At 29.9% G+C, this 23,825-nt stretch overlaps 1 protein-coding gene across 1 annotated transcript in view; it reads right to left on the bottom strand.

Annotated features, from left to right (window-relative positions):
* Positions 1–1,133: 1,133 nt before the first annotated feature.
* Positions 1,134–23,825, bottom strand: part of LOC107442043 (galanin receptor type 1) — a 97,317-nt gene continuing 74,625 nt past the window's right edge. The window contains exons 5-7 of the mRNA XM_071183622.2: positions 17,720–17,934; positions 5,470–5,614; positions 1,134–2,071 (exon numbers count right to left, since the gene is read on the bottom strand). Coding sequence (XP_071039723.2) covers positions 1,640–2,071; positions 5,470–5,614; positions 17,720–17,934 — 792 coding nt within the window. The 3' untranslated portion in view covers positions 1,134–1,639. The remainder of the gene's footprint in view (positions 2,072–5,469; positions 5,615–17,719; positions 17,935–23,825) is intronic.

Genomic DNA, 23,825 nt, shown 5'->3' with positions numbered 1-23,825 from the left:
TTAGGTTCGTAGTAATTTTTATACTCCCGAAAATAGGCCCCCATTCTTAAAGGTTCAACACAGACGTGAATGAGAAAAATAAAGCAAATTTGAAAAAGAAAACGCAAAGTTGTTAATGAAAAAATGGAAAATGAAAATAATAAAAAAAAAAAAGAGAAAACGTGGTAGCCGAAAGTAGCAAATTAGGTGTTATGAGAGGCGGTAAGCAACTCATGTCGTTTAATTGTGAAATCGGCATTCATATGAATGAAAAAAGATTCCAGAGCATCAAAGATGAGTTGCTGTAACTGGTGGGACACATTTTGGCGTTATTAAAGTTAAATGTATGCCTAAGATTCCAACAAAGTGTAGAAATAGACGGTTTATAAATCTTCAAACCTGTTCTCCATTATGAGCAATGAATCTTGAGAATGAGTGCCTGTTTTCGAGCATACCAAACATGTCAACATAATAAGTTTTGAAACTAATGAAGTTTTTGCGTTACCAAATCGACTTTAAATATGTTGAGGGTTAGCAAAAATTCAATAAATGATATTTATTCAATATTCACTTTGAAAATTAAAAAAAAGTGCATTATAATACACCATTAAAAAAAGTACATCAAATCTGTAAACCAGTCCCGTCAATCACATTAAGGTGGATAAAAGCTAACCACCGACTAGTTACAAGTAAAAACATTATCTGTGGTATAAACTATGACTAAAGCAATAAAAGCAACAAAAAAAAAATGTTGCTGAAATTATTGAAGTCAAACTTATGATACCATGTATTCAAAGAATATCTATTTAAAATTTTAATTGGAATATTATCAATAATGTCTGGAATTCGTATAATTGGAATTACATGACCGAAATAGTTCAAAATCTAACCATAAGTAAGAATTGCATGAAAATATAAAGAGCAAAATTGTTTCAAAATGCTAATGAGAAAATTTAACGCAAGAAGAATTTTTCCTTAGATGTTTTAATTTGGTAAAATCAAATTAGATGGGAAAAAAAAATTTTGGAGTCAGAGATAAATTCTTGAAGGATTTTTTTTCTGAAAGAAAAGCCTTATTATTTTATTTTTTTATACGGCTGCTCCATACAAAAAGACGTGTTCCATACAAAAGACATACAAAAAAATGTTCATTATTTTTTTCTGGTATATGATTAGATCAGGTTTTTATCAAATTTTAAATTAGTTTACAAATAAAAAATAATGTTTTGAATGTATATTAAAACTGAAAATTTGATGCATCGAAACAAAAAAATTTTTGTGTAATTTTTTATTAAATAGAACACTGTTTATATTCTAATTTGTCGGAATTTTTACTAATAGTGTTTAAAAAAATTTCAAAATTTCAAAATGTAAAAGTTTAATAAAAGTTGTAAAAAACATTTAGGAAAAAAATTTTTTAAGCAGCTTTTTGAAGACAAACTAAAATATAAAATTACTATAATACATTCAAAATTTCACGCTCTTATCTTGAAGATTTTTTGAGATTTGAAATGAAAAAGGAAGAAAATGATAATTTAAAAAAATAGTTTCAGCATCTTCTAAAAGGAATATGAAGAAGACGAAAAGTATTTCTACTGTTGATAAAAAGTCATTTTAAAAAGAGTAATACTCAATATGAAACAATGTTCAATTGTTTACTTTAAACAGCTGTCCATAGCTCTTCACTCCTTCGAAATCTTTGATCTTCAACATTGATGGAATTTGCTTGTCGAGATCGCCTCGTGCTTGTTGTAAGGGTACTGAACTCATACGAATCAGATAAATTGCGCCTTTCAGGCAGCTCTTCAATCACGCAGCTGCTCGAGTGTCGGCAAACTGTGCAAGTTGTCAGATTGCAGATGCTGTCTTTGCAGCACTGAAGCATCATCTTTCTGAAATTGGTGGACATGAAGCCGTATATGATTGGGTTTATGGCGGAATGTGCGAAAGAGAGCAGATAAGCGGCCACTCGAAGATTGTATATGTGATCGGTGAAGGAGTTAAGACCGTGCTTGATGATGACGTGCATGATAAGGCGTGGACCCCAGCACACGAGAAAGAGAATAATAACTAGAATAAGCATTTTGATGACCTGAAAAATATTTTATTTATTATACAGGGTAGTTATAATTAAAGTTACTATTTCAAAAATCGATAATTTTCAAACTACTCGTCAGAATGACCTGATATTTTAGCAGTAAAATCATGAGGCAATGGAATTTTGTTTGGCGTAGGAATTAGCCGATGGATGGCGCTGTCATAGTAAGGGTAATCTCAGGGGAAAGACCAAAAATGGATTCATTACGTTCAGAAATGTTGTTAGCCAAAAGGAAACAATAGAGTTCAGGGGTTTACTAAATATTTATTAGCGAAAATACGTGTTAAAAGCGACAACAGTGATAATGCTGAAAAAAGAGCTTAATGGAACAAACATCTTACTGATGATTGAGGCATAAGTTGTTCGATGTGCCCTCCAACCGTTCCGCTTCTAATTGGAAGCGTAAAACGGCATGCTCCACAACAAATCGGAAGATATCTGCACTGATGCGAAGGATGTGGTGTGTTATGCTTGCCTTCAAGTCGGCAAGATTCTCAATCCACCGGCAGTAAACAAAATTCTTCAGGTACCCCAAATTTATAAATCACACAGGTTAAAGTCGAGGGAACATAGTGGCAAAATTGTTGGAAAATGGCTGATTAAGATCCTATCATCTCTGAAATGAGCACTCTGCAGTTCCCTTACAGTAGTAGCAATGAGGGAAGAGTGCCATTTTGCATCAATGTTGCGCGATCCACACACTGACGCTGCTGGAAGGACATGGTTAGTCAAAAATGCTTCATCATGCCGTTTGGCAGTAAGAGTGCAGGGAACAGGACCCGCAGGTGTGCTCTCCTCGAAGACAAACCGACCGGTGATAAACGCTGACTTTATTTCACACCATCCAGTGACTTTTTCAGAGTAAAGAGGTAATGGCTTTATCTGAAACGGAATCACGCTCTGACATATCCTGCAATTTTGCGTACTCTCAGAGTTAGAACTGTAACGAAAATTCGTTAGAAATTTCATCTTTTCTAAAACAAAACGTGCATTTCATATTGTACTATTATCGCACATTTGACGAAATTTCAGCAATTCTTTAACTTTTTTTCTGCTTAAGCAAATGTTTTCAATAGTTTATATCTCTGCAACCAAAGCGAAGTAGACAATGTTTTGTACTTTTTCTTTCGTATCAAGAAATACTAACTGTATTAAAAAAATGTATAACTTATTGCGATTTGTGTATCAATTTGTTAGAGATATTTCGATTACCTTCTTTTTCAGCTGTAAGACAGGATTGAGTAATAATAGTGTAGAACAATTAGAGAAATTTGGCTTTTTAAGAGCATTAGACATATGGTTTGATATGAATTCCTTTTCTTTAAGAGTTTCAATCGCCATACATTTAAAATAGGTAAACAATACATTTTAAAAACTACTGCCTTTTTAAAATTTGCAGAATATTAAAGGCAATTTGTAATCATTTAGAGAGTATAACAATAGGCGGATGCATAATGTTTTGAAGCTATTCTCAATTTGATGTTTTATTTCAGGTAACTGCAGGAAGGCGTTTTACTCCTTTAGTGGTTACCTAAGAAGATTGTTTTCTTTGTGGACGAGGCACTAAAAAATACTATGAGTAAGTTTATTTACAGTTTCCAATTTATCACAAACATGAAATGTTAAAATTTAAAAACAAATACTAAATGTTCTTCCATAATAACCATTACATTATAAATGACCCTTAAAACAGGAAACTATGTTATTAAAAATACAAAGTTGGATAAATCGCTTATTCAAAGATAAATCAAAGTGTAAATATAATAGATTATTCATTATTTTATTTTAAAACGACGAAATGAAAAAAAAATTAGTAAAATTAGTCAGACACTTTTTAAGTAATGAAATAAAAAATAAATAGATAAATAAGAAATATTTGTCCAGATCTGTTTGGCCGATTCAGTTTAAGCTTTAAATTTTGTCAATTAAAACTACTTAGCAAAAAAGTATCACAAATTTATCAATAACAATTTAAATGAACGAATAAAATTATTAAACATTCATAAAAATTATTAATCTGTAAATAAGTCAGTTATAAAAAAATTTGAAAATGTTTTGAAAAATTGCAAATTTTTTTTTGATTTTTCTTAATTTTGTCAGAGATATGTGAGAAATACGATAAAAATGAAATAACATGAAGAAGTTCAAACTTTTGGTCACTCTCCTAATGTTAGTAGTAGGACAATATTTTTCAGATTTCTAGCACCTCCCATACTTTGAAGATAAAGAATTCAAACCCGTAAGAAATAAAGTGTAATTATTTAAAGAAAGTACATTTTAGTAATTGATTTTGTAATTTAAGGTATACGTTTAAAATAGGTAACGAATTATGTAAACCAATTGATTTGTATAATTAAGGTCGATTACTCTAACTATTTAGAATTTATATTAATAATATTCAGGTGTGAAATTCAAAATGTCTTAAATACTATTGTTTAAAAAGAGTGATACATAAAATGAACTTAAATGTAATTTGTTTCTAAAACAGCGCAAAAAAAGTATTTAAATTTAATATAGGTGCGACATATCATTTCAAATGTATTGTTGAGCTAAAGTAAACACGACGAAAAAAGTTAGAGAATTATAATAACGAAATAAATAAAATTAGAGTGAAACCTCCAGGTAAGACCACATCTATGTTATGATCTCCTCTAAATACAACCACTCTTAGGAGACACGGATTTTTATCCATAGACTTTGTCGTTAGGAAAATTTTTAGGGTAAACCATCAAAACCTCTCCCAGATATAGAGCAATTCTTCTCACCAAATAATGCGGAAAAGGTTAATTAAGGAAGCACGAAAAAATATCAAAACAAAAAAATGTTAACAAAACAAATACATAGATTAAAATGTATTCAAATCAAAATAATTTTGTGAGGCTTTGATTCAGAGAGCTCTATTTGATGATCTCTGTAAGAGATCTACAACCACATGTTGTAGTCAGAGCGCACTACAGATGATGCCATCATTGTTTTATTTTTAGAGTTGAAAGTTAAATCAGGAAATAAAAGCTATTTTAGAAAAACTAAGCATTTCAAATAAACTTTAATGCTGAAAAATTTTTATGATATGAAATTAAATGCAAACTGAAACAAAGAATTAAAACGTAATTATTTATTTGAAATAGTTCGATCTTTTCTAATTGATAAATTTGTTTTTGCGCATTATTATATTTAGGGATCATTTTTATTGACACTAAAGTTTATTCAAGTTTTTGTGGCGCTAACACAAGTGGCATTTCCGCTCCAAGAAAATGACACTGACTAAAAATAAAATCGTATGCGAAAAATCATGTATAACAATTTTGAAGTTAATGGAGGTAACCTCTAAGAACGACCAACCTCCATCAGCGATTATTTTACTGTGAAACAGCTGAATTCAGAATTCTGACCTGCTTTCGTGCATGCTGTATTTCTAAGCCTTGTCTGTGTATACTCAGCATTCTCTCTGGTGTCGCCCTCTGTTGTCGGCGGCCCCAATTAAATCGTAATAAGCAATGTCTCGAATTATGCAACTCCTCTCTGTCCGAATCACATCTACATATAACAAAGAGAAACAGACATAACTTCATTCGCATCTCTGCAGACAACAAACAAACAACAATAAACAATTTTTTTTCCATGTTTAACATAAATTATTGAACCTTTTTGAATGGTAGAGTTGTGTTTCAAATGAACGCAACTTTATTCTAACATTTAAGAGGAGGATTACCATTGTAAGAAAGAAGTTGTCTTTTGCCATTAGAGTCTAATTTAATTAATTAATCAAAATAATTTCCTATTTTAGTTTTTGACACCAAAAGTTTAGATTTTAGACTCATTAGGCAAGTAAACTGGCTTTTAAATCGTTTAATCAAGCATTTGTTTTTTTCTGACCTCAATAATGGTTTTTGTCATGCTTCGGAAATATTTTTTTTTTCTTGTTATAAATATACGTTTGTTACTCTTAATGTACAGGGGGCTGGAAAAAAAAATTTTTGACTAATTTTTGATAATCATGTTTATAACTTATTTTTAATAGTCATGACCTCGAGTATGCTAATTAATGAATGCAAACGATATTTTAAATTGCTAAATAAGACACAACAATGTACTTTCTCTGAATACACATTCTCTGAATAATAATAAACATATTATTCCATTTCTTTCTTTTATTGTTATACATACATATGCAGGCTTGCTTGCTCATTACAAAGTCATTCATTATTATAAGTTGAAGAAGAAATAGAACAAGTTAGAGCGAAACATAAGAAAGATGCATTCATTTTTGTTGTAAGTATTTTTCTACCTTTACGTTACAGAACGCTTGGTGAAGCGGCGAGACAGCTCGGCGACTAATAACTACAGGGCATGTTCATTTTTGTACTTTTTGACGATAACAGTCAACGCTGATTGATATGAAAATATCGAAAACTTATTATTTGGGTTAAAGAAAAGGTCATTATTAGACCCATATTAGTGTTATACTCGGAAAAATAAAGTAAAACATTGCGTTGGAAAATCTATTTCAAATCCCATTAGTAGCCGCAAAAATTTAACATATTCTTTGAAGAATACAGCTAGCTTTTCCTCCCTCTTTAAAATTTAGTCCCGCAGCGGACTGATCGTTAAGACACAGTTCCCAGTTGATCACCGAAGTCAAGCATCACTGGTTGCGGTCAGTGTGCGGGTGGGTGACCACTTGGATCAGTCTGCATAGGGACCGAGGATGTGCAGTATTGGTCCTCGTTAAACTGTTCTACTGTAAAGTTCTCGACTTCACGTGCAGGTCGTCGGGCTACCGAAGTGACGTAAATGAATTACAGTTACAACAACTTTGAAATTTAAAACTTTTTTTAGTAAAGAAGTAGTAAATACTCAATTCCAATTTCTCTTGAAAATCCAGAACTTTTTGGATTCAATTTAAATGATATTTTAATGATATTTGACATTACTGAAGTTGAACATGCATGTTGGATAAATTATTATGGAATTGTATATAGGTAAAAATTGTTTTAAGCTATAGATTCTAAGAATTTCCTACCTATTTTCCGTTTAATTATAAACATTATTGTATGCAAAATTTTACTGCTTTTTTCTACGTTTTTTTAGCTGCTGTGTATTTTAACGAGCATTATTATGACTACTTGTTCTCATTGACCTCTGAACCCAGTGATTTTTGTGAAAGTAACTAATTTGTTACATGTATTTCCAACAGTCATAAACTCAACATTTACAGGTGAACAATATGCTACTTACAGGTATTGTTTCCAATGTGCGTTCCATTTTAGAATATTTTTAAAATGATATGGGGACTGTTTTTTTATCCGAACTATTAATCCCTTCAATATAAATATATTTATCACATATTTTGAAGAAATAATTCTTTATTAAATATTAGATAAATGTCATGACTTCAGATCTTCCAAAATTTTCAAATTCTTTAGATATATTCTTTCACTATATTATAGTTTACTATTCTGAACATGCAGAAGCTGTTCTACACAGTTGCTGTTATTACTCCTGCATTTTTAAAAAATTGATCGCTGCTTAATAAAGGAAAATTTGGTTTAAATTGTGTGTCTGTGTATTTTTTAATGACAAAACCTGTCACTGTCGTGTTCGTAATAAAAAATAAAATAACTTGAAGAATATTGCATTTTTATTTAATTCAAAGTACTTATGTTGCATAATATTAACGTTTATTGGTATCAAAAAATAGACTGGTGGAGGTTTGGCATTCTGTTCAGATGTTCACTCGTGAAAAATAGACAAATAAAAAGAAATTTTTTCTTCGTAAGTGTCCTTGTAAGAAAATCTGTTTATAACTAAGATGTAAATTTGTGATTTTTTTGGCGCTCCTTTTACTATTGTATAGATACATTTTGTCTTGCTTACATTGATACGATATTAGACAACACTCTATTTTGCGGATTTAATTGTGAGAGCTGACAGCGACATTATATCTTTTTGTTATTTTGTTTTCTGACATTTAAAATAAAATTTTTCAAAAAATTAAATTAAATTTGTTATTTCTTATAGTTTTTTTCTTATAGTTTTTTTCTTATTGTTCCTTAAAAAATATTTTCCCTTTTTATTTTTTTCTTTGTTTTCTTTGCATTTGTATCTTATTATATGGGTTCTAAGTACTTGCAACTCAAACGCAGTTAATAAAACCTTTTACTAACGTTAATAAAATATATATTATCAACTGCAGTACCTAAAAAAAACTGCACACGTAACGTCACACGAATTAAATAAATTAACAAATTATCCAACTTTGCATGCATGAAGTATATAATTATATTTGTGACACAAATATTAATTATTTCAGTTCATTACACTGGATAGCTATCATTGTAATGGGAATGCTATTCAATAGTTTAATTTAACTTCCTGTAAGTTGAATTGTACTCTCTCGTCGTAAATCGATGTAATTGTAAGAGAAATTCCTGTTATTGCAAATGGAAATGATGACGAGCGGAGTTAACTTGTTTGGCAATTAGTGGAAATCTCTGAATATCCTATTTTGTTCCTCATGAACCTATATTTTATGTCTGGTTGATTTCACCGATTACAAACTATAATTCAATAACAGCTTCATATTATACCTGCATACAGGTCTCTTTTGATGAGGCAGTTACTGATTTAAACGAGAGAATGATGGTTTAAATGTTACTCCTGCATTTTGCTTTCAAAATTTAAATTTTCAACGACCCTATTCAGATAGGAAATTTATGAGAGATTTATAGCTTAATTTGATAAATACTTTAAATAAATGAAAACAAAGTTTATAGAAAATTTGATTTTTGACATTGATAATGATAGATTTTTCTACTGAAATAATTTGTTTCTTTGGTTGTTTTTAATATCTTCAAAAAATTATTTGAGTGTTCTTTTGTACACTAAAAAATATAATTATTTTCATACTAAAATGTCATATCTTCAAAAGCATATGAATTAGAAATTGTAAACCTGTAAAACATGCTTTCATATGGGAACCATAAGCGTTTTCAACAGAACACAAAAATATAAAAAGGAAATAATTATAAAAAATAATTCTAGTGTTCTTTTTTACACCAAAAAATATAATTATTTTTATACTAAAATGTCATATCTTCAAAAGCATATGAATTAGCAATTATAAACCTGTAAAACATGCTTTCATATGGGAACCATAAGCGTTTTCAACAGAACACAAAAATATAAAAAGGAAATAATTATAAAAACTAATTCTAGTGTTCTTTTGTACACCAAAAAATATAATTATTTTTATACTAAAATGTCATATCTTCAAAGGCATATGAATTAGCAATTATAAACCTGTAAAACATGCTTTCATATGGGAACCATAAGCATTTTCAACAGAGAAGAAATTGTTATTGAAAAGAAATATTTAGTGAACTGAAAGGAAGGAAAACGAATAAGTATTTCGTGTAAGGCTCTTAGGTTTCAATACACTGTTAGAATTTTTATTCGAAAATCATGGTAAAATAACTAGCAGTAGTCTGTTCATCTTATTAACCATAAAATGTATGGTAAAGAACATTTTTTACCTTTACAGTTTTGATACAGTTTACAATTAGTATGGTAAAAAAACATGAATGCAAAACTACACGATTTCTCAACAATTTATAACCAGCATTGTTTCAAAACGGTAAAAAAAATCACTTGACATTGGAGAATGTAGTTTACTTAGTTTATCTGGTTGTTCCACTTATCTTAAGAGATTTGAAATAATAGATATTTTTGTGTTAAGTAGCTTTATGAAGCTCCCATATATGCGTGAGTGAAAGTATCGTATTTTAATAGTCCAGGGTCGCAAATGGGGGAGTGCAGTATGATGGAAACTCTTCATGTGTTGAAGGGAATCGAGGAAATATTGTGGTGTCAACCCTGGGACTCGATCATGAGACTGACAGATTAGTCCGCTGTGTCATAACATGTACTCAGTTGAAAGGATTTAAGTGGCTTCATTTGGTGGGCCCAGTTGGTGCGATATAATTCTGGTTGTCTAACCGTATTAGATGAAAGTAATTAATAAAAAGTTTTTTCTTCACAGTTAATAGTTTTAGTACCATCTTATTTATGGTTATTTGACTATTCTGTACGGATATGGTAAACCATTTAACAATTTGCTTCTAGAAATTTCTAATTGGGTGCTTTTGTTGTTGCTCTAATTTTTATCTTTTCTTTGTTTCCAATGTTAATGTTTTATAAGGAGCTTCATAAAGCTCATTTAATAGTTGCCAACTTCTACCGATTTCAGCAAGATATTTTTATAGAATATTTAAGATGTAGCTTAATTTATGTTTTCAGGTTTCTCTTTTGGTTTATGAAATAGAATTTTAAATAACTCAGGTGACTATGGCATTAAATACATATATATTGCTGTAAATTATTTGGTTCAAATATGCTTTTAAGTATTGGTGAGCTAAGAAAAAAATGTATATATTTTTTTATCGCATTAAGCATTGAGGCGATCTAAAACTTCTCATACTTCTCATACAAAACTTCTCATACAAAATCCAAGAACTAAGTACTAATATACACCTGGAAAATGCATGTTATGTATTTAAATTTCCCATTTTCTGATTATTGGATACCTCAACATGTATGATCGAATAATTTAATCACCCCATAAGATGTTGCAATGGCTCTCCTTTTTAATTTTTCGTGACACCAGTTCTCCCTGAAATGTATATTATTTCCGTACATCTGATACTCAATACTGAGTTTAAATAATGTGCATTTTTTTTTGTCTTAATGTGTTGGCAGACAACAATGCCATTGATAGTTATGTACTGTTCTTCGTTATCTCATTGACAGTGATGGATTAGCTTGAACTTAAAAAAATTACTTTCCATGAACTTTTCTTGACTCTTAGGAATTGTTTATCAGCTTCGTTAACTTAAGTGAACGAGCAAACAAAAATATTGGCAAAATATTTATGACCGAAATTTTTGTAAAATAAGAATGTTCTGAGCTAAAATCTCCTATTATTATTCAGTTTTAAGTGACAACTCAAGGGAGCTCTTATCGCCAAGCACAGTTACGAGATGATTAAAATGAGTTTTTTTTTTCGACACTACATTTTCTCTTGCATTTACTGTACCTCAAGCAACTGCATTTTTTAAATATCTATGCGTTAATATTACCTACACATTTAAATAACATATTCCGTAGCCAGTTTAGTTTAACATTTTCAAATAAAGCCATGTTTATCCCATAGCATACCATTGTTTGATATAGTATAGTATCGACATAAAAACATTTGCAAATTTTGGACTATTTGCTCCATAGGCTAACTTAGAGTCTAATTTGATTCGTAGTAAAAAAAAAATATAGGAAATAATGTTTCATTTGCTTAGACAGTAATTTCAGATACGTATATAGATTTGAGTACAAATTTGTATTTCTTGAAGACGCTTATTGTACTTCTTTTTCTACACTATTAGTCCAATCGTTTCGTGAATGGTCTCGTTCAATTCAGTTTACAAAGAATACATCGGAAGCAATGCCTCGCTTGTCTGCATGAAGGATATTTAATGCCCCCTCTCATCAGATAACCCCCATTTCCCTCAAAAAAGGAGCATGCGTACAGAGGGGAGGAGAGGAATTTTTAAGTATCATTTATGATAACATAGCAAAGCTTTTTGTCAAAAATATCTTGGGTATTAATTTTGAGAAAAAACATCCTTTTCGTAAAAATAATACTCAAGCTACTATTACTGGTCTTGAAATAGAGAGATATTGCAAACCTCCAAGCAAGCCCCGATTTCCCTCAAAAAGGAGCAAGGGGAATTTATAATAACATAACAAAGCTTTTTGTCAAAAAATATCTTGGGTATTATTTTGAGAAAAAACATCCTTTTCGTAAAAATAATACTCAAGCTACTATTACTGGTCTTGAAATAGAGAGATATTGCAAACCTCCAAGCAAGCCCCGATTTCCCTCAAAAAGGAGCAAGGGGAATTTATAATAACATAACAAAGCTTTTTGTCAAAAAATATCTTGGGTATTATTTTGAGAAAAAACATCCTTTTCGTAAAAATAATACTCAAGCTACTATTACTGGTCTTGAAATAGAGAGATATTGCAAACCTCCAAGCAAGCCCCGATTTCCCTCAAAAAGGAGCAAGGGGAATTTATAATAACATAACAAAGCTTTTTGTCAAAAAATATCTTGGGTATTAATTTTTACGAAGAATCACCCTTTTTTGTTGTTATAGTAACTGGACTATGGGCACAGCCAATGAGAATCGAGCACACGATCTTCGAAAGCTAAAAGCTAAAGCATGTAATAAGGATAACGAATTCATATTTTTCCCATCATTAGATGCTTAACACAAGAGCGGATGTCTGATTATGTTATAACAATAAGTGCGTGGTGAACGTCCCTATGAAACCACCCAGTTCCTTACAGTCGATACTGGCGAACATTTATTTAAGGATAGTGAGTAAGTTTCATCGTCTAAACTATTGAATATTTAATTCCATATGCACTTAGAGTAATGTACTTCAACGAAGAGGCTAATAGAAGTGTTTTGAAATTAATATTTTATACTATTTCGCTCACTTTTTACCTCAAAGCAATTGCTGCTGGAAACTTTGAAATTTCAAGTCAATCGAATTTTGACTTATTATTATTATTGCAATAAATATGTTTCGAAACCAACGAGTTTGGCTATGGTCAGCTTGGTGATTCAGCGTATGAGAAAAATATATATTTGAAACAAGTAATATCTTACTTGAATAGTAAGTGAAATTTAAATCTCTCTCTTTTTTTATTCTTTCAGTAAATTCAAGGTCGCGGCTACAGTTTATCTCGGGAATAAAAGCAAACTTCAAACACCTATATTGTCCAAAAACCATAACTTTAAGAAAATAATTTAAGAGCTTTCTTAAAATGAGGTATTGTTGTGAAAGGGAACTGACCTAAAACCCGTTAAACAGGAATTTTGCCATATTTACTTGGCGTCAACTATATATTTACTTTGGTTCCAGCGACGATTCTTTGGTCTGTGGTGTAACTACCACTATAAATATTAAATACCAATTCACTAGTATATAAGACATGTTAACTCCACCACTTTTCGTTTCAATCGGACAACTCCTTCTTGGTGCGTCGATTTTTTATTTATAGAGAGTATTTTGAAGAAAAATATTATATCATTTTAAAAACCTCCAATTTGGTGAGATTTTCCCTTCAAAATAAAAATCATTCAAATTAGTGAATAATTTATATCTTTTATTATTTTAAAATATTCAGAGTCGTAGAAACTTTTCAAAAGTATAAAAAAATAAATGCTGACGATTTTCATTTTTACAAAACTGTATCGTTTTTGGTAGTTATAATTTAATTAGAAAGCACTACCCATAGAGAGTATCAGCTAAAAAAAGATAAATATTAACCAGTCATGAATAATTGTTACAAACTCCTAACAGGTAAATTAGTTTACCTATTATTTATGTTTTACTTCATATGTTTAACTATAATTGATTTTTTCTTACCTAGGTTTAACCATTATTTGCTTTTCTTTCAAAATTTTAACTATTCCCTAATTATTCATTCATAAGTTGCAAGACAATTTTTTTTGAAAAAAAAGTTCCCTTGAACTGATTTTGATGGGAAATCATAGAAGTACTTGAATACAGTAATATTTCTTGATCTAATATCATAATATTTATCGTATTAATAAATTAATATTTATCGTACTTATTTAGATTTCACTACTTTTGCAATGCAATAATTATCCAATGGTGCATTATGGAAACACATTTATTGCAGATATTTGATAATTATTTTAATTATGGATGAGAAAAAGAACTCAAGCATCGTGACAATATAATAATCAGTGATTTCTAACGATTAAAGGAATGTAGAGTTATTAAAAATGTAAATATGAGGTTTTATGGTAACAGAACATTCACTCGAAAATTGTTAGAATAAAATAAAGTGAAGAATTAAATACCTTTTAACTAGACACCCGGAACGTGTAAGTATTTTCACAAATCAAGCTATATTGAGGAAACAGTTTTTTTTTATTTGTAAAAACACATTTATTTGACACAACAATCACACACCAACAAAGTTGTAAATTGAAATACACGTAAGGGGTTAGTCTAAACCTTAAATACAAATAAAAAAACTATTCTCAACTTTCCAAACTAATCATCAAATTTCAAAACTTGTCTTATTCTTTTTTTTTTTTATCTCATTAGATATTTTATTCAAATTCATGCTTGGAACAGCTAGATATTTTTTTGATATTTTTCAGACTATAGATTAGCGAAACTTACTGGCATAACAAATGATGGTTCTTCGGTGGAAAATCTGAATGTTGGTGTGGTTAAAAAAGTTGTAATGGCGGGTGAGTTGGAGATAATTTTTATACACAATGGGAGTTTTTATTCAAAAATTACTCTAAAATAACCAACAACAGTCTGTTAATCCAATTAACAGAAAAGTGTTCGGTAAAGAACATTTTTTTTCTCCTTTGTTGTTGTGGAACCATTTATAACTACAAAATATGGCAAACAACGTTAAAGAGTACAAAAATATTTATAAAATACAGACAGCTGTTTCGGATGCTCAAAGGGTAACCTTCATCAGTGCAACAGGACTCACTGATGAAGGTTGCCCTTTGGGCATCCGAAACAGCTGTCTGTATTTTATAAATATTTTTGTGCTCTTTAACGTTGTTTGTCTTAGTTTGTATTTTAGCACAAAGGTCGCCCACTTGTGTATCTATTTATAACTGGTATTCTAAAAAACCCTGAATATAATATCATATGGGTTTTTATCCATTTACAATTAAAAATCGAAGAAAAGAAATTTAACGTCACATTGGAGCTAAGCATTTCTTTTACCGGATTGCACTGAAGTTAGGTTGTGGCTGAGTTGAGCATTATCAAATAAACACTGTAATGTAGTTTAATTTGTTTATCTGGTTGTTTCACCTGTCGTAAGAGATGGGAAATACTTGACTTTTTTCTGTTAAGCAGCTTTATGATGCTGCCATCTGTACCAAAATGAGAATATCGTATTCTTATAATGAAGGGTCACAATTTGGGGAGTGCAGAACACTGACTACTCTTCATGTGTTGAAGGAATGGAGGAAATATTGAAGTGTCTACGCTGGGACACGATCTCCTGTTCTGTCTGTCATTCGATTGACAGATTAGCCCTTTCGGCAATAATGTGTACCCAGCTGCAAGGTAATATGTGCCTTCATTATCTAGACCTAGTTGGTGCGATAAATTTCTGGTTGTTTAACCATATTAGGTGAAAGCAAATAACAAACGGTTTTTCTCACAGTTAACGGTTTGCTATCTTCTTATTTATGGTTATTTAACTATTTTGTTTAAATATGGTGAAATAATAATTAAATAAATTGTTATTTAACCATCTTTTCAGAAAAAATTCTAACAGTGTAGATATTTTTTACATTAGGGACGTTATTTTGCAACTTTAAGATATGTTCGTTTAAAATTAAAATTAATTAGGATAAAATACGGTTATTTCTTAAATTAATACCTTCTAACTCTAATCGATTAAAAAGTTTCATTTAAGGGAAGTTTACTATCATAAGGCTAGTTTATCCGTTCGGCCAACTCTAATTTTGTTTCTTCTTTTCAGCGTTTGTTGCTTACAGACACTCTCCCTTTACTGATTAGAATACCTTATAAAGTTAGAAAATCGCTATATTGACCGTGAGTTGGTGCCCTTTCAAAAGAGGTTCTTGTGCAAATTTTGTACTATATCTTCTATTTAAAGAAAAAGATATAATCAACCATGTAAAAGCAAAGAGAATTCAATGGCTAGGACACCTGGCCGAGAATGGAGGAAAACAGAGGCACTAAGAAGATATTCAAGGGGCAGTGCCAGGGCCAAAGGAAAAGAGGAATACAGGTCAAAAGATGGTTTGACGACTTTGAAAAAGACCTTTCTAAAAGTCCGAAACTGGAAACAAAGAGCTAGAGACAGGCGACTTTGGAGGAAAATTGTTAGTGAGGCCATGGTCCAACATGGACTGTAATGCCAGGGAGTTAGTCAGTTAGTTAGTTCTAAATCTTCAAAGGAAAATAAATTGTGAATATTAAAACGTTAATGTTTTAAATGTTACTGATAATATTTAAGGCTGAACTTATTCAGTTTTATTTAGCCCTATTAAAACTGATTGCTAACTTTGTTACAAAATTTAAGAGCGTATTACATACTGATTTCTAGTAGCTCGCCCCAATTACTATGAATGAGCAGGTCACCCAAATATAAAAACATTATTCATACTAAATTTACGAGTTGCACAGTAAGAAATGGTGCTGAATCTGATTTACAAAACGAGAATGTCAGGAGTTATTATCTAATTTATATTATTATTTAATTTAAATTATTATCTAAATTAGATAATCAAGTTTATTCCTTCTAGATCAATGTATCAATACGCGTAACCTCATCAAACAAACTACACAATCTGCGCTAATCAAAAATCTCAAAGCAATGAAAATCATCGAAACAATTATATAATCATGCTCTCGCCCAAAGTCAATCAGGCTCATGTTTTTTTGTTTATTTTATTTTTTTTAAACATTTTACTGACTTGTAAGAACTTAAAACTTTGTCAGGAAATTAAATAATGACCTGATTAATGAAGGCTACCAGTTTATTTTCATTCAATCATTGAACCGACAGTACTCATTCTTATTTTCCCATTATTTAATTAACAATTTATAATTATAAAATTCATACCTAGGTATGTGTAGTATGGAAGTTAAAAATTTCATTAACATAAACAAAATTAGAAAGGTGCTACATTTGACGTAAAATTCAATTGCCGAAAATGAATGACCCAACAATAGTAACTTTCTCCAACAACAAAAATTTGATTCAGTGTAATAAATATACATTAAAATTACACAATGGCACTGTTGCTAAGGCAACGAGCTATGGCTATGATGGATCGAGATTGTACTCTCAACGGAAGCCTGAAATCTCACCCAATCGTGTTAACCGATTGTTGGCAACTCACCTGAAAATAGCGTCACCTGATAGCCGATACGCAATGCTGATCTCCTTTCTCCCATCATGCTTGTTGCATACAATATGAGACAACCAGATTCTTTAAAAGTTTGTTAGAAAGAAATATTCAAATATTTTACTTTACAAAATGATTTTTAAGAGTAAAAATCATCGTAACTGTATATTCTATGAACAACTACTTTTTATTTACAGGAATTTAAAGCATTTTCCATCGAGAGTTGTTGTTCTTTTACACATATCATAAATTTATCTTTAAAATCATGACAGCTGATGCAAAAGGCCGTTGGTCTCCAAATTATGCAACAGGCTGACAGCGGGCTGTTAAGGAAATACTTTACCTTTTGAATTAATGCTGTTTTTAATGTGTTTTTATTTAGTTTATTGAATGATTTATGACAGTTCAGCTAAACCAACATATGGGAGAATAATTATGACATAATATTGGAAAACATATAAAAAAGGTAATTTGACACAAATGAGATAAAATAAGCAATCAATAATATACTCTCCCAAAAATAAAAGAAAAAATATTAATTTAATAAAATGCACAATTAAATTAATAAAACATGAATTAAATGTATTTTAAAAACAAAAAAAAAGCATCAAAAGGTATAGTTACTCTGTAGGACGTGTCATGGCAGCCACTGTTCTTGTACTGCTCCATAGTTCTCTGATGACACATATATAACAGAGCATCATGAAAAAAGCTGGAACAATAAACATGGCCACTAACTGATAGATAGCAACCATAAATGCCATGCTGTCAGTAGAATCGAAACAGTAATACGCAGTGATACTGGTTTGATTGTTAAAGTATGTTATTGGATAGATTCTCTGAAAAATTGAAATAAAATCACATGTTGCCATTTAAATATTTATAGACAGAAAATAGTGTGTAGACTATATTTGAGGGTGCCCCTTGATTCTCGCCAAGTTGTGATTACAGTTGATCGCCAAGCTGGGCGATGTTTAAACCCAATTGTGATTTTGATTGGTTTAGACTTTAGCGTTATTTTTAAATGTTCAACGGTATAAATAATGTTGAAGGTCCATTAGTTCTACGTTGGATACCGGCTGGTAAGGTTACTTTTGCTTCTGGTTAAGTAAGATCGAAGGTATGTGGACAGTCATAAAAAGGGACTTTAGAAAAAAATGTCACAGCCAGTCCGGTACCTCAGACGCCATTTTCGATTCGTATTTCGCCGAATCTATGTGGCGATGGAGGTACACAGATTCTGTTCATGACAAATTTAGACAGTATCTAACTGCTATTAGAAAATTCTGTGCTCCTAAATCTGGAGATATTCAAGCTTAATGAAGTTAAGCCTACTCCATTAATTTTTGCTTCAATTCAAAATGAATTTTATTGGGTTTATTAATTTTGCTTATATTGGGTTCATTGCAATTTTATAAAATTTGGCCGATATTTTGTTGAAATTTTACAATGTTTTATTGAAATATCATAATGTTTTGGCCTCCATTCCTGTTAACACGGTGTTCCGCGCAAACAGGAATGGAGCCAAACCTAAGTCGCCAATTTCACCAAGGGGCACCCTCAAGTATATTTTTAACAAAATAGTATGTTTCACAATAAGAAGAGTGCACGATTTCTCAGACAGGATGAGTCAGTAAAGCATGTTTGTTGGATAATCAACAAACATTTGCTTTAACACCAGCATCAAACATTTGCCTTAACTTTTAAAATATAAACGATAATTTAACTGTGAATTTTACGAGCAATTCAGTTCATAGTTCCAACGTGACATCGTAGTATTTCGTTTAATAATATTTCCTTCATCAATGTTTCAAATAATTTAAAATTACTGTAAAAGACATCTAAATTAAGAAAATATTAACTATAATAGTATTCTGAACAATATAATTTATGATTTAAAAATTTTTGGAAACATTTCCTAATGGATAAAACTCTAGTACATGCCTGGTTTAGCCCAGAATACGCATACACCAAACAGATTCATAATTTGCTAATGCTTAATATGAGTTTTCATTTCAATGAAAAGTTACTATCGGCACAACGTTAGAAAATATTAAGAAATTTTTTTTTGTCTAAAAGCATTTAATAAATGATTTTTTCTGTTTAAAAAAAAGAATAGGAATGAATCTCTTTTATGAAGGAAACGGACTAAACTGTTAAGGTTTTTAAAATACGGCAACTGTTTTCGAACTACAAGTAACGATTCGGTATGCACTCTGATGACACCATGTTACAAAACTTGCCAAATGACAACTTGTTGTGATGTATTTCTATTAGTAAAAGATAGACAGAGTGAAATAATAAACATTTTGCAAGATTGCAGCTTTGCAGAAGTTTGAGTGAGGGCATTTTGCAAACCATTAGGAGGCATCTTTTCTTGCGACTGTTAACTTAACCATAGCCGCCGAGAGTTGCATATAATTTAACCGTGAGTGGATTGTTACGGACGGGGAAAGATGTTCACTATATGTTTAATAATTTTCACTTAATTTTTCAGAATAAATGGATGATGGATATTAATTCCATTCTACAGTACATATAAAATATAAAGTTATCTCTTTATCAAAATAGTAGAGATATTGCGGGAGTTGTTCCAGATTTCCGAAATAGTTAATTCCATTCTACAGTATCTAACTTAGATATAAAATATAAAGTTATTTCTTTATCAAAATAGTAGAGATATTGCGGGAGTTGTTCCAGATTTCCGAAATAGTTAATATTTTAAAGCTAGCAATTTTAACGAGTCTACATGTCTAACTAGCAATTATAAATATGTCTGTTAAAAAGTTCGTACAAATTTTGGCAGCATCTAAATCCTGTTTTTGTGTGCTCATCATTCCTTAAAAAATAATCTAGAAGCATACAAAGGTAAAGAAACAAAAACTACCATACCAAAATCCTTAGCCACATAATTCTATTGCTTTAAATTTTTAGGAAGAAAATGAATTTTACTCAAGTGTTATTTATTCTATAAATTTGTCCGAAGCCTATATATCTCACTTTTCAGTTAAAGTATATTGTAGTAAAAAATTATTTTCAAGAGTTTAAAAACAAAACACACCCAGTAACCAAAACCAAAGAATTATTGCCACATGATTTAAAATATGTGGTTTTGCCCTGTTTGAAAACCTTAAGTCTGTACCTTGCACAGTAGAAAACTTAAATGTTGAATGAATTAAGAGGATCAAAGAGAGGTGAAATTTAAATATTGTTATCTAGACAAGTGGGGTATAGTTTTTGATGTAAAAGTTTCCACCGAATCAAGTATAACCAAATTAAAATAATTCGGAATAATAGCTTTAAAATTATAGGGATTTTTATGTATGAAAATAATATAATATTTAATTTATTCGCCTATATTTGTTGGATAATTGTTGGATAGATAATTGACCAACCTAGATAACTGAGGAAATGTTTTCTGCGTGTATTTTTGTTCTCAATCAAATGAAATAAAAACCAAGACGATAGTGTCAACAGTTTAGAAGTTATGAAAAAATTACAATTTTTGATGAGGAGGGGAGAGTCGGGTATCCCCGCCCATTGTCAATTTCATATCTATAGAATATTTTTTCAAGTCAATGGGCCATCGGACATTAATTTTTATATTGAAAAAAGATCACTTTCAAAGTTTCAAGTATTTATGCAGCTGGTAACATGGTAAACAATAGTTTTGAAAATATTTTGAATACAGAAGTCTTGAAATTAAGAAAAATTGGTTGAATGCTTAGATTAAACTTCATTTCAATACTAAAAAAATAATTTTTTCTATACATACAGCAGTGAAGTATGTAGTCTTAAGTTTAATTTGCACAAAGAAAGAAGTTTATATGTGAAAAATTGTTCGAGTAATTACAAATTTACAAAAAAATTGGATTTCGGGTAGCCCCGCTAACATGAATGTCTGGTATAACCGCCCACTTTTATTTCGTCGATAAATGTACGGTTGCAACGATTATTATTCTATTGCTTCAAATTTGAATGTTATATGCATTTTTAACAACAAATATATGTTTTAATATTATATGAAACATAAATTTATATATTCAAAAATGCAAATTAAGTATTTTTAAAATGTAATTAATATATCCAAATTAAATTTAATATCAAGAAATCATAAATATTATGATAAGCTATTCGCTTACTTATTTATTTTCACTTATTTGCGAACGAATCAGTCTACAGAAGCATTTGAAAGTAATCAAAATACAAAGTAAATTTGTAATTTTCTAAGAAGTATTTTATATTAAGTTTATAAGAAGAGATCAACCAAATAAGTTTATATTGAAAAAAAAACTATTGTTATTAATTATTGTTACTTAAATTAAATTATTTTCGTTAAATATTTAATATAAATTTATATTAATATTATAAAATATTAATATACATTAATAATGATAAAAAGTAGGACATTTGTTGTTATTAAATGATAGAATTCTCTAAAAGTATATAAATATGTAATAAATAAAGTAATTTCGTGATAAAAATGATAAATGAGGTTTATCTATTGTCATTACATAGGTTATTCTCACTTACACCTGAAAAAACAGTCAAAAAACATAATTTTAGTAACTGGGCACATTTGTAACTGTACCCGACACATTTTGAAAAGAGCTGAAAAACATGCTTTTTTAAATTTCGATTTTTTTAAGTTAAACTATTCTTTTTTTGGTTTATTCTTTTTGCATTATTTAATTAGATGATAAAACAATAGAAACATACAAAAATATTGATTATTACTCAATGTTATACAGAAATATAAGCAATACTCCTTAAGTGAGCTGGGCTACCCGACTCTCCCCTACTTATTCTCTAGTAATATTTTCCGGTTCATCCAACTAAAAGTAAGTTTACGTTGAATAACAAACCACTTTCAATATTGTAGAATGTTTTTGCGTGGAAAGGTATTAATCAAATATTATTTTAATACGCAAAGCTTCTTTGGTTTCGACTTTTTTTCAGTTTAATGAAAAGTAAAAAAATGTTTATACCACACTATCTCTGTCATGATACCAAAATCAAGCAAGTAAATACATATCATAAAAAGTTTCTTTTCTTGATTAAAAAAAATATATATTTTTGTTCCTTATAACTTTTGAACTACTATTCTAATTTACTTGGGGTAGGTTTTTTTAAGCTAATACAAGATAAGAAAACAAACTTAATGCAAGAAATAATACGAGAATAATACAAGATTAATACACGAAAACTGTATTGTATTTAACCACCTACTACAGTAAGTAGTTTTTGTTTATCACTACTTTTAATGTTGACGGAAATATTATTCGAATCAAAATACGATATTGATCAATATTTTCTTATCACTTTATTGATGTCGAAGGAAATATAACTTAACTGAAAGGGTATATTGACCAGGTTTTGTAAATCACCACTTTGGATAGGGGAAGAAAATATTATTTCTATTTTCAAAGCAAGTATAAACTTCTAGAGGGAGGGTGAGTTTTGTTAAAAGTTTCTCAAACATGATTTCTATTGTAGTTAAAATTGTCTTTTTATGCGTACTAGATGAAATTAATTTGAATATTTTCAAACTATTCTTCTCGTGATGGTGAAATAATTTTTCCAACAGACGTGCAACAGACAACGGTTGAATTTCTATTCATTGTTAAAATATACTTAAAGCAAGATAAACATTTTGTTTCAAGCGTACGAGATGACTTCTATTTACAGTTTATACAGGATAATTATTCTTCGGTGTAATTAGTTTGAGAGATAATTATGTAGTGTTTTTTTCAAGAATGTTCAAACGAATATTTTCTTTAATTAAAATTCGTGATACTGGAAAAGATAAAAATGTTTCTTTCGAAGTATTTTAAGATTATTAAAATCACTAATTTGGAAACTGTACAATATGAAAATATCTTTATTCATGGAATATTAAAATATCTATTCAAACTTTAAAATAAAGCAATCTGCTCCATATTTTAAGCAAAACATAGTATAATCATGAATCAGTAAAATCTTGCAAGTATAAGTTTTCAGCCATTTAATTTTATACACAAAACTTAAGTTATCGAAAGTGTGCAAAAAATTTAAAAATGTGATACTCAAGAGAAATAAACTATATTTGTACTGTGGTACAATAAATCAAAACATGACTTATAAATGTCCAATTTGCTTTTTTGTGTTTTCATACGTCATGTTCTGCTTCATTACAATATAATACAGTTATTGTGCACTCTCAGGTTGCATAAAAGGATTTAAATGCAGCACAAAAATTCTTATTTATTTGAATTTATTAAAAAACATTGTTTTAATAAGACTGAACAAGGATTTCAGTTCATTTTATTAGCTTCTTGTACTTATGAAATTAACAATGATAACGTTATACCTACACCTTATACTTCAACAATACCTATACCTTTATTCCGATACCTCATATTTCAACAATACCTATACCTTTATTCCTTATACTTCAACGATAGCATTTTCATGTGTATAATAAATATAATAAAATACTAAAGTAAGAAAATATTAAATTATGCAAAAGAGATATTGACAACTTAAAAAAAAAAAAGAAATCAGTCGATAAAAGTTGAATAGTGTTGAGAAAACTACTGGAAGAAGTTCATTACCTACCACTGGCAGCTGAGCCATTGAAGAAGTAAGATCATGAATACAGTGCATTTTTAATTTTGGAGAACATTTTTAAAATGTGAATGAAAAAGTGAAGAACGACCTAGTTAGGTGGTCATGGTGGTTAATATGGAGG

Source organism: Parasteatoda tepidariorum, chromosome 7 (assembly GCF_982258835.1).
Source record: "Parasteatoda tepidariorum strain Cologne lab strain chromosome 7, Ptep-v5.0, whole genome shotgun sequence".
Lineage (NCBI taxonomy): Eukaryota > Metazoa > Arthropoda > Arachnida > Araneae > Theridiidae > Parasteatoda > Parasteatoda tepidariorum.
The sequence above is the reverse complement of the archived record's forward strand: the minus strand, read 5'-3'. Positions and strand labels throughout refer to the sequence as shown.